We start from the raw sequence: 14901 nt of genomic DNA, 5'->3' as shown, positions 1-14901 counted from the left end.
TCGCTTGCTCTCTAGTCGCCAGTACAACTCTGCCCGATACTCTGCAGAAAACAAACACGAATCCGCTAACAACTGTTTCACGATTTGTTTTATCCTGCTCAACATCTAACATTTACCTGAAAACCGTTTTCCCGCGATTTGTTTGACATCCTCAAAGACGTGGCCACACTGGCATGACTTACTGGACTTGGGGACCTGAGTGTTATAAAATTAAGCAAAGCATTGAGAATTTAGGACACAAAGTAATTGTTACGGCTTTCCTAACGTTTCGCAAAAGCGGTATTTTGTGTGCGTTTTCGGGGTGCATCAATCGTTTATTCTTATCCAAAGATCGGATTAACCATGCATCCTTTCTAAAGAGGGACAATCAGTCGATCACCTAATCGGGCAGTCAGGATGTCCCACGGTCGGTCAGTCAGACGTTTAGTCAGTAGGTCAGTCTGCCAGTCAGCCAGAAGTCAGTCAGCCAGTCAACCAGTCAGCCAGTCAGACCAGTCAGCCAGTCAGTCAGTCAGTGAGTCAGTCGGTCGGTCAGTCAGTGAGTCAGTCGGTCAATAAATCCCTGCTCAAATCCTTTTTTGGAGAGCTCTAGAGACTTGTCAAAGTATAGGACGAATGAGTGGGAAGTGTGAGAAGCACTGAAACTTTTCGTCCTCTCTTCCAATTTATTTGGTGTTCATGTCTCTTATAACTGCTTCGTCGGCTAAAAAAATCGTACGTAGAGCCCCCCCTCCCCCTTTGTTAGGAAGACGGACTGTTTTACATAGGTTAGATGTTATCAAGAATATTCATTGTCAGCAAAAAGGGTTGAAATTTCAAAATGATGGTTAAACAAAGACGATTCCGCGAAGATAGAGACACCGAATTTCTACTTCTTTTAGAATGATTCAAGTTGTGCCTTACTAGTTGACGCTCTCAATGTTTTAAAAAAAACGCTTGGCTTTTTGAATTCCCATTAAGAGAACGCCCGCGGGTATCCAATAAACTAAGAGGCACGATCTCAGGTCTAAACTGAAGGATGCCGCCTGACTTGACGCGAGCCGCAGACGACAGCTTGAGGAAGCCGCTAAAGGTAAATGGCACTGATTGTCGAGACTTAATGCTCCATAGGTGTTTGAGAAAAATACTAAGCCATTTAATGAAGAGGTCAGAAAGTGGTTTAGAAAAGGAGTCTTAAGTTGACGAGCCAATATGCGCGATCGACATGATATAAGCGTAGATGGGCCAATTTTCCCCAGTAGAAAAGGAGCCTTTGTTCTCGCAAGGAGTAGCCAGACTGATCTAAACGAATCCTTTTGATACGCTCACGTCGGTTCACAATGTTGATATTTGGAGCTTAACTCATCTGATTTTAGTCTCTCGAGAAAATTAATAAATACTATCAAAATTAAATATTTCATTCTAATTTGGTACAACTACTTTTGCTGTTGAATCAAGTTTCATATAACTTACAACAAGGCTTAAAAAGGTAATCAGTATACCGTAAGTAGACGTGATATCTCAGTAAGGCAATGCTTGCCTGCCGGCGGCAAGGCGGTTATATTACATCAGTTGCACGTGAGTGGTACTTTAAAAGGGCATCAACTTCGATTCTGAGAAGAACCAAGATCACAATTTATTTGAGAGAATAGTGGAAAAGTGGAGTATGAACTGTTACTGCGACGAGAGCGCAAAAAAAGAAAAGAGAGGAGGGCTCTTAATATTCATCAGTTAACTTGTCTATCGTTTACTTACACTTGCATGCTGGGAATTCTACCGCTATGACTGTATCCTCTAGTTAAGAGGATCGTATCATCTTCTTTTTGGCTCCGATTCAGTCAAAATCAGTTTTAAGGGCCATTTCCCGGGTTCAAATATGTCAGCTAACTCTTATTGACTTTTCAGCAATGATTAAGAATCACCTTTTTCTCTGGGGCATAAGTCTATGACAATTACTTTTTCGGGCAGCATTTCATAATTGATTTTCAAGGACGGGAAAGAAAGGTTATAGCTACTTATCATGAGAAAACCAAATAATTTGTTTAAGTAGCCGAACGAAATATTCAGCGTTGGAGACACTTGACAACATACGTTCAAACCACGCGCTGATAATTACTTTCGAAAGTCAAGTCTTCCAAGGTAAAAAATATAGTGAATAAAAATATATAAATAAATAGAGAGAGGGGATGACTTTATTTGGTGGCTTAAGGAGATAACAGTGAACCAGGATTTTGAACAAATTAGAGTCTTAGAAGAATGTATGAGGTTTAACTTGTTGTGGAAAGCAAAAATTGAATCTTAACTCTGACTCGAGATCTCACAAAAGCTTTCAAGTTACGCAAGCCTATTTTAACGTGACAAGAATGCTTCGATTTTTTACCCATGTAATTAAGAATACACGAACGTGACATTAGTTGATTTACAGGTTAGATTATTTGCTGTCAGAGGGAATTTTGCAAGAGGTATTTTCTTCCTTCACAGCTGACGCCAAAACCGCCATAACTGATCTGATGCACTCTCAGACTAAATTCGTCTCTTGTCAGAGACAGCGTACAACAGCTGCTGGTTTCAGTCTCCTATACTTTTATGGTCAAACACGTTTTTATTCCTCTTTAGTTTCGAAGTGCTGAGGCTAAAAGCGGCATAAATTACGTCGTCTGATATACAAGAATTGCTACGTGTTACTGGCATGGCAAAATCAATATCTTAACTGCCAGCGAAAATTTTGGTTTGGCGTGGTGTAAAGTGCTTTCTTATGAATTCAGCTCTTCGTTTTCTTGTAAAACTATACGATGTCAATAAAGAATTACATGCTGTGTCTGATGCTTTCGAAAAGCACGAATCTAAGGCGATGTGAAGTTATTAATTTTCGCCAGACAAGTTGAAGCACATGTGTATTCAAAATCGGTCGACAGAGGATAACGTTCGAAATAAATAATATGAACGATCTTTAAGACACAGTCTACTCACCACAGCATTACAGGCTAAACATTGTTGAACAGACATAGCAAGGTTATCTTCAACTCGCTTGCAGTCGAAACCACTGCTTACTTTCGCGATTGTAGCGGACCCGAGTCGCTCAGTGGGTATTTCAATTCGTGAATGTTTTGACCTGACTTCGTCCTTGCGTGGAGCGGATGGTAACACAACGTGTGACGTCACTGAATTGAAAAACAACGCACGGAATTAGTACGATCTTTTTATTGCATGTAAATGGAAATCTAATTGCGGATAGCTCTGTTAGACGCGAGTGGTTGATATTCATGAAATCCAAGAGACAAGAGACGTGTTTGCTTCTGCATCAAATACTCATTATATCTTATGTCACGTTTGAACTTAAGTTTTCTCTCCTCGCAGAGCCTCACGTGCATGAACGATCTGTGAGTTGTGTAATGTTATTGCACATTACACATTAGCAGATATTTTGTTGCCACGGTAGCATGCGTCTACCCAACTAATCAAAAATAAGGGATTTTTATTTAAAAGAAAAGATAATGGTTAATTACGTTAGGGGATGTCTTAAGAAGTTTTTGCTGGAGAGATCTCTTTTCAAATTTAACGAAACCGTCAGCTTTCGGCTTTTTCCACAAACTATTTGCTAAAACTTTGATTCTCAATTTCTCTCTTTTCTGTCACATAGAATTCTTATTATTTAACCTTTGAAGAGGTACTAACTCATTAGTAGTAATTTGCCGAGCATAGCGCTCTTTAGCGGCATATGTTAAGACGCTTTTAAACACGAATACCCGTAAGACGTACCTTCCCCGACCCAGGTCACTAATAAGAATATACTTAATTGGATCTACTTATCTCTCAATTTTACTATGAGGTTAACCATCTTCAGATATGAAGGCCTAGATCCTTCTAAGAATATTTATGCGCTGCAAGCAAGCGTGAATTGAAACCGTCATTGTCAGTGACTTGCCTTGAGGTTTAAGTAATTCTCGTCCACACAATGCTCATACACTGACATTGATCCATAATTGCATGGAAGAGTGCTCATTGCACCAGAGGAGTCAGAGTCTATACAGGAGATTATAGTTATAGTCTCTTGATCTAAATTAAACCAAAGGTTATTAAATGATAGACCATATTACCAACTCAATCAGACTAGAGTTGAATTTAATTAACAGTTTCAGCTTTGTAAAAGAGAAAACATGGTTTGAATAACTTCTCTTCTTTCAAATTTTGACCCTGTACTTTCTATACACGTTTGGAATGGTAGACCCGGCCGAAACATCTAGAAACAGTATCGAAAAATTTCCCAAAATATGTTTAGTAATATACTATAATTTTTTTATTTTTTAAATAAACTTAGGGCGAGAAATAGCTGCAGTGCTGTAAGATAATCACAAATTAATTACAGTATTATTAATACGAGAAAAATTAAAACAAGTGAGTAATTATGAAACTTTAGATGTGCAGGTGTGAAATAAAAAACTAAATAAATACACACAAAAAATTGTAAAGGATAAAAAGAACCAGACGAAGGAAATGAGAGTCAACCTCTTTCGCAATTTTCGCGGAAGAAACGAATCACTCTGTTGAATTGCGTGGAAAAATTTGTTCCGGATGAAAATTATTTGCGATATGATGATTAAGAGTGCAGATTGTGTGAATTCAGATTAACTTCATAGCTGCATGACAAGCGCAGCATTATTTCGGTCTTGAGGCCAACGACATCATGCACGACACCAATGAAGCAGTTATTTGTGATGGGTCAAGGTAACCTTCACGGACTGGCTAACAGCTCTCACTCTGGTGTAAGAAAAACCTGTAAAGGACATACTGTAAAGAACGGAATTTTTGCCAAATTGCGTTAATCTTAAGTATGCGCGAAATTGCATTTATCTTAAGTATGTAAGTAGAGAACTAGGAGATAATGAAAGGAGGAACTGAGGCGAAACAGTTTCATCCGCAGACTGAGGGGTCCAACTTTAATTAATCGTTCTAGAAACTGTAGCTTTGTGTTCATTGAAGGCCTCAAGGCTTCAGAACCACACCTATTCTTGAAGCTCGCAACCACAAATATCAAACATAGTCAAACATCTGTGATACTAATCAGTCACAACTCTAAAACAAGAGTGAAAATACACAGTTTCGTAATATGTCCTTTGCGAAGTAAAACTTAGTTTAGTGGAAGTGGTATTCAAAATTAACCTCGTTTTTCCCTTTTACTCCAGTATGTTGGATGGTTCTAGAATTCAGTTGGCATTTATTGTGACGTAGCTCCATTTAACGTCATGTCCGTTTTGTTACGGCATAGTTAATATTTCCGTAAACAACTGAGCTCAGGGTAAGGCCGCCTTTGGTGAGAATAAACAGAGATGTGGAAAGTTCGGGAACATGATAAACCCTAATATGATCACGATATTTGTTCTAATATCCTAGCTTTGATATCACTTTCACCCCACTTTTTCATCTTTACTGGGATTTCTGAGCGGCTATACGAAGTAATCCGGCTTCATCATTCGTAGTAGAACAGAATCTATGTGGAAACGAACAGCTCTTATCACAGACAAGGTCGAAAATCAACTTTAGAGCAAAGGAATCATTTGTTTCTTCATGGTTATTATGGTTATATTAGAGATCTTGTTGGTGGGCGAATTCAGTTCCAATTATAGTAAAGGGATTGTGTAGCATACAAGCCACACCTTTGCTTTCTGATATACCAAGGCCTATTCCCACAGGGCGTGAATAACGTCTCCGGAGTTGCGAGAGGTTTCAGAATACAGTGGAACTGCTATAGCCCCGGATTCCATTAAGTAATGATGACGGGAAGCTCCGCCGCTCGACCAAATTGTCGCTGTGTAATTGAAAATATTCTTTTATTAAAAGTCAGTCTGTAAAAAACTGGGAGGTGTTGAAGTGTCTTAAAGCATAACAAAAAAAAAACCAGATATTAATCATTTTGAACCTCTATATTTCTTAATGCCACAATTTACGGACGCAATACTTCCACTGTTATAATAAGGGCTTGCATTATGGCCTTGGAAACCGAGAGACAAATAAGTTTTTGTTTGATAAAATTAGAAGAAACCACAGAACGTGATAAAACGCCTATCAAGAAACTCACTTAGGCTGGGGTTCATTTCCAATTTGTCAAGAATTATATGGTATCTTGTCAGAGAATATTCTTTTTACACAAAATTTTCAGCTGTGTGGCAACACACCGTTCCAGTGGGAAACATTTTCGTGTGAATCCCAAAATAACTTTGTTTGCTCCAAAATAATCACAAAATCTTCCTGTCCATTATATTATTAGTGTCGCTGAATAAGATAATAAGCCACGAAGGTCCGGCTGAGCGACTGATAAGGTTCAACTGAGGGCTGTGATTCGCTCGATTTAATATTAAAATACATACAAGTTGTTTGCTTTCCCTTTATCTTGAGTCGTATATGGTCTATAAATATTCATTTTAAAACATCTTGCTTTCCCTTTACACTGATTCCTGTAACAGAACTGGTGTTTACCCAAGCTGTCGTTGAAAGCGCCAGAGAATAAATTCAATGCTAAAATGGTCAAACAGTTATTGATTCCTCTTGAAAAACCATAAACCTTAAATGCGACTAACTGTGAAAGAGCGAATTCTCTGTAGCTTGTAAATAAAATAAATAGGGACTAGTTAGCATCACCGGCCATTGAGATTTCTTTGCTGTGTTTTGTTTTCTGAAAAGCTCGAACTCTTTGTTCGAATAGATTTCGAAACCTTAATCACATTTTATTGACAATCTTTTTCCAAGTAACCATAGGTTTCCCCGTTCATTTCTCTTTCGCTTGCCGCCTTAAACTGCCGATTGAGCAAGTTTCGTCGTATTGCCTTCAGAAATCTACTTAACGAGCATTTCTCGATTCGTTGTTTTGACATATTCTGTTCGCTCCGAATATTTTTTTAAATACTGTATAAATTATCAAAATGTTATCTGTGTGCGTTTGAGGTCCACCGCTTCTGGGTAAAATGTCAACCACCCTGAAACGAGCGCGAGTGAATTAAAAAAAAAAAATTACAGGCATTTTCATTAGTTATGATAACTACCGTTTATCTAAACATGAGTTCATGACCCTGAAGGGAATTACCAGAGAGATGGAGTAAATTCATGTTCGTTGCTTGCTACAGAATTCAGCGGAAGTCCGCGGTTACAATTACGGCGGTCTTCTTTTTATAAGATTGTTTAATTGTAAGGGAGGATAATCTCAGCTATGATGATACAAGACGAAAAGGCACAATGCTCTACATATGCAACAATTTCGCTGTTAGAAAATTCGAAAAAAAAAAAAACACAAATCAAGAAACATCTAGATAAGTTATCTGGTTATTGTTTGTCTTATGCAAGGTTCATCAAACTCCCAAAATATCTGTAATTATTACGTCACCAAGCGGTAAACGAACAAGATACCTTTTTTAGAATTGACGTCACGCAGTGAACACTCAGCACCTATAAATGAAACGCTAAACAGCTCTGACGTCTTTACTGGGAAGTGAGAGCTATAGGAAGCTGATACAATAAGAAAACGTACTAGTCAGCCTTAAAGACATGGTTCTTCAACGGTGTCTTGCTTGTAATTTATTGGTAAGTGACGAGATTAGTAGTGAATGATCGATGTTTTTCATCACTATGCTAAATATAGCTATATAGTGTGAAACCTCTTTCTCTCTGTTTTTCGATCTTGAACATTTTAACTGGGTAAACCGATTCCAGAATCATTGAAAACAAGCGCGAAATGATGACGTTTACTTTTTGTCTCGGAGTTAGCCAACAAGAAAAAAAAAATTCTGCTTTAGTTTTCTACAGTACAGTTTCGTTGCTTCGTTGAAAATAATTTCTTGAAGGAATTGCTTGCCACAGCTAGCTTCAAGTGAGTCCAATGTCAGACATCATTAAGATGAGTGTGTTTTTGAATATTTTTTTTATGAAATGTTCTTAACAGCTGTTTACTAGAGAAATACTTTGAACCTTCCCAGACTGCGATCAAACTCTATTCGCCAAGAAAACGTCATATTTGAAAAACAAAAGTACAAAAATTAATGAAATAAAAAAAGGAGCTAGAGTGAGGTTGTTATGATGAATTGATTCTGAAGAAGACATGTCACGGGGAAAAATAAGATAGGAGCAGTAAATTTTTACTGATGGGTGTCAATATCGAGGATCCACGTAATGTCTTAAACAATAATGCATCATATACTCTGCTTCTTAGGAATCACAATTATCTTCGTACAGTTATCTCTAGTTCCCCTTAAATCAGTGCTGGCTTTGTTATGTCTTACCAATGAAACTAACTTATTTAGGTGTATTTAGCATTTTTTTAGATCTCTCAAGGATAGTTATATATACATCAGTAAAATAACGTAACACAAGAGATTATAATATTACGATCCCTTGCGTATTTTGATGGGAAATCTTCTGATCGTGACTTCCTCCATGTAGCTATTGCGAAAGAAAACGTTTTATGATCCTTCCTTATTGAGGATTAGTTTCAGAGGTTTTTCCATCTCTCAAATTGAAGAAATATCAAACACCGTGTTTTAAATCATCATTTTTTGCCCTAAAATATCAATGTGCCTTGATTCTGATTTTCTTGGGTACTAATATTTTCTACTCGACAGAGCTAGACAATTTAAAAAATGAAGTTAGAATCTTAAGGGCCGACTAACCCCTTAGGGTTACAGCAACTTACATATTTAAAGTGGCTCCAATTCACGTTTTACGTGCACATTTCTTGCTAAAAGTCGATGTGATTGATGCTTTTCACCAATTTTCATTACTTATAATATATATCGCACTTTTAATTTTTGGTCTGCAAAGGGCCGCAATTCTTTGAAGGCCTGTATTCAGTTGAAGCGTGTGATCGGAGTCTTACGTGTATTGAGTTTGAGCTTGAAAAGATCGCATTAAGCGATTTTAAAAAGTGATATAATATATACACAACTTATTAATTAGAACTTACTTGAGCTACAACTGACTTGATCGGTAGATAACTGGATCATCAAAATCATGCGTGTGTGGTCACGTCTTTGAGGACACGTCTCGTCACATTGGAGGAAAACGATATTCAGGTATTAAAACAATGTATTCCCTATTCCAGATTTTTCTTTTCCGAAATGACTTGGATGTGTGGTTAAGCCTGCGAAAAAATTTAACTTGTTCCAGGTCTTCAGTTGGTAACCAAAATCTTGACTATCTTGTGTTCAAAAAGATTCTAAAATTTCTCTGACAGTGATTGCGGATCATTTATGAAAAAATATCCCGTGTTTGTGACACCGCCATAAGGCAGTTTATTTAAAATGTCTTGGATGCCCTTAGGTCGTCTCTTTTAATAATAATTCGATTTCTCTGGTTTTCTTTCTCATATTTTGGTTTTACTAGAATACCGAGCCATGTTGTATTCTCGACTGGAATTTAAGAGACAGAAAAGAGAAGCCAGGGAAAGCAAAAAGGCGAAGGCATATCAACAGGAACCATCAATGAAACACAAGGTAACTGATTGACAAAAATTCTGATTGGCTTTTATAAAAAAATTATTTTTTTCGAGACTGAGAAGTCACCAGCGTAAACGTAAATGAAATTCCCCGATGATAGGTTGCAGCAAAATGACTCTGAGGCGATATATCAAAACGATAGGCTCTCGGTGAGCTACAGTCACTCGTGAATTTTGAACGACGGGAACTAATAACGGAACTGGATTAGCAAGTCAGTCCTACTTCCAAGACATAGTTTGAAATTCTCCTCTTTAGTTGCTCAGTGTACATATCGCTTGCTTTGAATTAGTTTAAAGAGTTTGAAATAATAATAAAAAGGTTAAACTTTCTGACTGACAAGTTTGGCTGCTTTTATCACCTGTTTTCTGGGTAATTTATTGACGTTGTGACGGAGTATATTGCGTTTAATTAATGATTCGTCAATTTTAAAGGATAAAGAAATTCCCGGTTTTAGTTGCAAGGCCGCTTTTTGAAATTTCTTTCTACAGGAACAAAAGGCTGTAACAACGAAAAAATCCCACTTTAAACCTGCAAGGCGACGAACAATAAGAAAAAGAAATTCAGCGAAAGGGAAAATTGGAAGGACATCATCATCGATAGTGAAACAACATCCGGTCAAGAGCACGGAAGTTCCAAAAGAACTGTTGTCAAGATTTCCTGTTGCTCTCAAAGAAATAAATCGAAGACTTCTGGGACAAAACATGGTATGGATAGCATTGTGCAGTTGAAGAGTCCAAACTGTTTGAGGCACTGGCACGAAAGCGAACTAAAATTCACGCGAAGGAAAACAGTCTTCAGTGATGCAAGAAGACCTCCCGAAACCTGCCGTTTGGAACGCGTGGCAAGGATACGAAAATAAAAGCGCTTTGAAAACAGGAAGTCCAAAACTGTATGACACGATTCACGTTATTGGGCAAAGTTATTAACAGGAAAGGGAACATCAGAAATTCCTCTCTGTAACAAAACGTGAAGCTATTTTGGTTAAAGACTTCTCTTATCTTTTCAGGGCTATTTTAGAATTTGTAAATTTCCATTTTTATAATATTGTATTTCATCCAAAAATGGCTTCGTATAGGTGAATACCTAAAACCAATATGTGCCCAATAACTCAAGGATTTCTTTAAAGGTATATCACTTCCAGAGACTCTCTGGAAGTGATATGCCTTCATCACATTTTCGGAAAATGTGATAAAGTAATCAAATAGAATTTTGAAGTGTTTTATCAGTAAAACTAATATCATTCAACAGAGGCCCATATCAAAACATTGTTATGCAAAAAGTAATGACGAGAAAGCGAAGTATCAGTTAAGCAGGATACCGTTTGATGCAGCACTCGTAATCTTTTCTCGAAAGTAAAATTATCAGAACTGTCTTACAGACAAAAACGAGAATAGATCCGTAGATTTGGGGAGTGAAAGAGTCAACTTATATTTCTGTTCACTCTTTTATAGCCGATCTTTTCATTCTCTATCCACATTGGTTTCCGATAAAATTGAAGCTGAATTGACTTCGTGAATTTAGTATGTGTGTGTTGTTTTTTTATTCTGGTTTTGTTTTTCGTAAATGACGAGTTGGTATCAATATCACCATAATTGCTTATGGTTTCGTGCTGGGTTATTCCCCAGAGAAAGTGGAAAATGAAATGTGTTATTGTTAAAATCTGACTGGATTCCAACTATTTCGCAATTTCGCAAGACCATAACCACAACTAACTCTTTTACGCAAACTTGGTCATCTTTACAAGTTATTTATTGGAAAAACAGCGTAATAAATATACGAGAAAAGCAACACTAGATTGAGATATATATATCTTAAGTATTATTATACTGTACGTAAATTTCTAGATTAGTTTGTAACTTTTATTTGTCAATGAACCTCATTTTATTGACTTGAACTGAATTCAAATACCATAGGTTGATTTCACAAATTATTTTTTTTATTATTTCACATTTTATTAGTTAATTGTAGGTCCACATCAGCCTCATGGCTGGCTGCCACTTTTGTAACCTGCATCACTAAATAAAATGATTGATTGATTGATTGATTGATTGATTGATTGAGGAGCAATAAGTAATCGGAGATCTCTTCTAATTCTTTTCACTACCAAAACATCTTTCTATCGTTATTCCTTCTCTCTCTTTCTAAACCAAGTTACTCTCCACTTTTTCCGCCTTCAAGTTCTGTCTCCTTCCTGAGCGGCTCCTTTTTTCTCAAAATAGAACGATATTGGGTGCTGAACTAAGTTTATCAGATGTGAACTAATATAAAAATACTACAGACGTTTGATGGAGAAAAAAAGCTATAAAAGGACAATCTTGCAGTTGAAACATCAAAACAATCCGTTTAAGAATTCTTTTAAAATAATGTCTGTGGTCCAACTAAAGTTGGTTCTTCCTTTCAGGCGCTGACATCTACTTTGAAATGCTTAGGTATACTTTGAACATCGCTCACAATGCTATTGTCTTTCGCGACATGTACTTACGATGCCCAGTTTATCAAGACGCGGCATAATAATTTGCATAAGAGATTTAGCTTTGAGAATACTTGAGTCGCCTCGCAGATTTTACATTTCGCCTCTCCGCTTCAAAAATTTTGACTAACATCGAAGCGAGCATCGCGAAGTAAGATGAAACATTTCATAGTTACTAGTTACTCACCCAGGAAACGAGACCCTTATGGAATATTCGCCAAGTCAATTTCAAAACGTCATCGGCGCACTTGATTACTATTTATAAAGTAACAAGTTCATTATTATACACTGGATAATACGAATTCTGAGAGACATTTCTCGGAGATTTGTTCCATGAAAAGAAGCCGTGAAATTCTCGTCCATTCGTCATCTCTAAGAAACGCATGTTAGTCCAATATTTTGTTTGTCAAAGCCTATTTTTTGTGCATCTATCAAAGCATTAACTCCCCTGCGTTGCTATGCAGCGTTACGGATTTAAACATGTTTCTGCATGTTTACGTCAGAGCCAGATTCACCAGTCGTAAATTTTGTATTGTTTGGCTAAAAAAAATCAGTAGGCGAGACCCGACTACCTCCTACAGATTGGATGTAATACTGTTGTGTTTATTTTGAGCGATCATTTTTAAGTGTTCACTGAGCTAAATCTGTTGGCGGTTAAAACAACGGCAGAGTAGGGAAAACTTGATGTCATCGCCGATATTGGGTCGCTTGCCGAATTTAAGAATTACCTTAGTTCATAAGCTTAGAAAAAACGTGCCAAGTTGTACAGTTAATTTTTTTATTCTGTTTTGTACTTACTGTAGCATGCAATTTTTCTTTTGCATTTTGTAAGTGGTTGGTGTGTTGCCTAACCGGCTTTCACCGACCTAGCAGGTAATTTAGTGTTAACAACTGGGTTAAAAACGTAAATTAGCCACCGTAAAGGGTAAAAAAGCTGACGTTTCGAGCGTTAGCCCTTCGTCAGAGCGATTGAACCGACCTAATTGAGATGATGAGATAATGGTGACGTCATCAAAAAGCTATGCCTAAAAGAAGTTACAAAAATTACCCAGCTATGATGGCGTTAAGTGTTTGGAACAGGCTGTAAGTTCTGTAGCACCGACAGCATAAATATGGGAAAAAGAACAAGTCATTAAATTAAATGATATCTTGTTTGAAAATTTTAAGATCTTAGGAAACAATGACAAAAACAATAATGAAAATCAGGGACCATCTAGCTACCAAGTGTTTTGCAAGCCTAGATTCCTTGTACTAAACCTATTACCCCAGGAGCGAAATGCAAACCTGTATGAACGGATCGCTTAGGCGATCGCTTACGTCTGTTGTAATTTTGTATTAGTCAGCATTGAAATACTTTTGAAATAATGTCCGATAGCGTTGTATACTTACCTTCAGCAAGCTCTACCGAGAGTTGCGATACATCGTACTCAAGTTGTAGAGAAGAAATGGAAGCTGCGAGTACGGTTCAGCCCTACGAAGGAGAACCGCGTGCATCAAACGAAGATTTCGACGAAGACTGACAAACACGGTTTATCGCCTGCGGTGTTCAGGTCAAGATTAGAACAAAAAACTCCCGTTACTGAATGTTTAGTTTGTCGCATTTGTGTTTTGTTTTCTATGACGAAATATCTTTAAGATTGAGTAGCTGTGTTCGTTTCCGTTGCCATAACATCTTATTCCATCGCACTAAATGCGGCGAACGAAAGAATCAGCTGTATCACGAGGCACGATAATTTTTCGCCGAGAAGTCATCGGTCAATTTCACTGCAAGTTGCTCCTTTCCTCATAGATTGCCAAGGCAGAGGAGATCGTCGTCGATCCGGTCAAACGGAAAACGAGTGAGTTTATAGTCATCTGATTCAAAACACAATCTCAAATAGGGATTTTAATGGAGAAAAAATAATTAGTTTAAGTGCAGCATTGCCATATGACCCATTTCGCTCAATGGCAAATAACCGGACATCAGTATGAATATTTCGTTTGCATCAACTTTCACACAGCACTTGGATTCGCAACCATCCAATAACATTTGTGTTTCTTTATTTATTTCGTTGTAGTGCTGTTATCTACTCTATCTATAAATAAAGTATTTCTGTTATTAAAATACGATGGAAACTACAATTGGTAGGATTTTCATACGATAAGAAAAGCGCAAATGTAGTCACGTGGAAAGACAAGGAGTATGAGTACATCTTGAGCGAGTGAAATAAACAGCTATAAGGTGCTCATGCACCATTCCTCGCTTGCGAAATGTCAGCCGAAAAGAATGTTCAACAATCGAGTACGGTGTGGGAACAGGCCCCTTAATCAGCATTCTTTTTAGCTGAATCCATTGGTTATCTTCCCCCCCTGATTTGACTATTGGTATGTGTTCCTAACAGCTGTCTTCGAAGCCGGTACGGAGCATAAGGCAGACGACATTGAAGAGTAAGATCTCCTCGATGTCGATGATCGAAACGCGTCCATTTTGGCCATACAGCTACATTCTTTTGGAAAGTAGTATATAAAAATACCCGATATGTGTGTTTTATTCTTGTAGCTAACATCATTTGGCGCTCCGGCCACGCAATACGTTCATCCTTTCTTCTCAGTAGATTCCTCCTTCCTCCACCATAGTTGCCGACGTGTCCTCATAGTTTTCATCGTCACAGCTATGTTGCATGATCATTTTAGCCGCACGCTTAATGGCGACACTTTTTGGGCGCCAAATCTTATTTCAATGCACAAAAAAATGGTCAACGAGAACTCGCTAGGCGCTGAGGTCGATTATTTCTAATTTTAATTACCGCTATCAACCAGAAATGCAAAACAAAAAAATTTCGCGTTATAAGCACTTTAACCACAACAAGGCCACAGTTCCGTTTTAGAGTTCGTCTTAGCTTTGCTATTTTAACACCAGCCTTATTTAATAGTGGGCCACAGTGACAGGGGTAAAAACCCACGTCGGGCTAAACTGGTCTCAACCGCCGATCC

The 14901-nt window shown here is 37.6% G+C and overlaps 2 protein-coding genes across 4 annotated transcripts in view; one reads left to right on the top strand and one right to left on the bottom strand.

Moving 5' to 3' along the window:
* LOC113683062 (uncharacterized) overlaps nt 1–13444 on the bottom strand; it is a 15278-nt gene extending 1834 nt beyond the window's left edge. The window contains exons 1-4 of one of the 3 annotated variants that reach the window (XM_089198517.1): nt 13318–13444; nt 2950–3140; nt 117–195; nt 1–41 (exon numbers count right to left, since the gene is read on the bottom strand). The exon at nt 1–41 is cut by the window's left edge and continues 102 nt beyond it. In XM_089198517.1, coding sequence (XP_089054643.1) covers nt 1–41; nt 117–195; nt 2950–2985 — 156 coding nt within the window. In that variant the 5' untranslated portion in view covers nt 2986–3140; nt 13318–13444. Of the gene's footprint in view, nt 42–116; nt 196–2949; nt 3141–8926; nt 9050–13317 lie in introns of those variants that run through there. The other 2 variants (XM_027200261.2, XM_027200260.2) reach the window with 2 other exon arrangements.
* Nucleotides 7402–11498, top strand: LOC149049687 (uncharacterized). The gene is made up of 4 exons (XM_089198523.1): nt 7402–7551; nt 8954–9035; nt 9346–9455; nt 9947–11498. Exons 1-4 carry the CDS (start codon nt 7516–7518, stop codon nt 10184–10186), a joined length of 468 nt encoding a protein of 155 aa, XP_089054649.1. The 5' UTR covers nt 7402–7515; the 3' UTR covers nt 10187–11498.
* Nucleotides 13445–14901: the final 1457 nt, after the last annotated feature.

The sequence above is a fragment of the Pocillopora damicornis genome, chromosome 2, assembly GCF_964200805.1.
Source record: "Pocillopora damicornis chromosome 2, jaPocDami1.2, whole genome shotgun sequence".
NCBI classification, from domain to species: Eukaryota; Metazoa; Cnidaria; class Anthozoa; order Scleractinia; family Pocilloporidae; genus Pocillopora; species Pocillopora damicornis.
The sequence above is the reverse complement of the archived record's forward strand: the minus strand, read 5'-3'. Positions and strand labels throughout refer to the sequence as shown.

What these genes read in the sequence shown, in the direction of transcription:
- LOC149049687 (XM_089198523.1), top strand. Translation starts at nt 7,516, where the DNA reads ATGGTTCTTCAACGGTGTCTTGCTTGTAATTTATTG. An exon ending in GTCTTGCTTGTAATTTATTG is followed by an intron (nt 7,552 to 8,953) that starts GTAAGTGACGAG and finishes CTTGATCGGTAG; the next exon opens with ATAACTGGATCATCAAAATC. An exon ending in AACCATCAATGAAACACAAG is followed by an intron (nt 9,456 to 9,946) that starts GTAACTGATTGA and finishes TTCTTTCTACAG; the next exon opens with GAACAAAAGGCTGTAACAAC.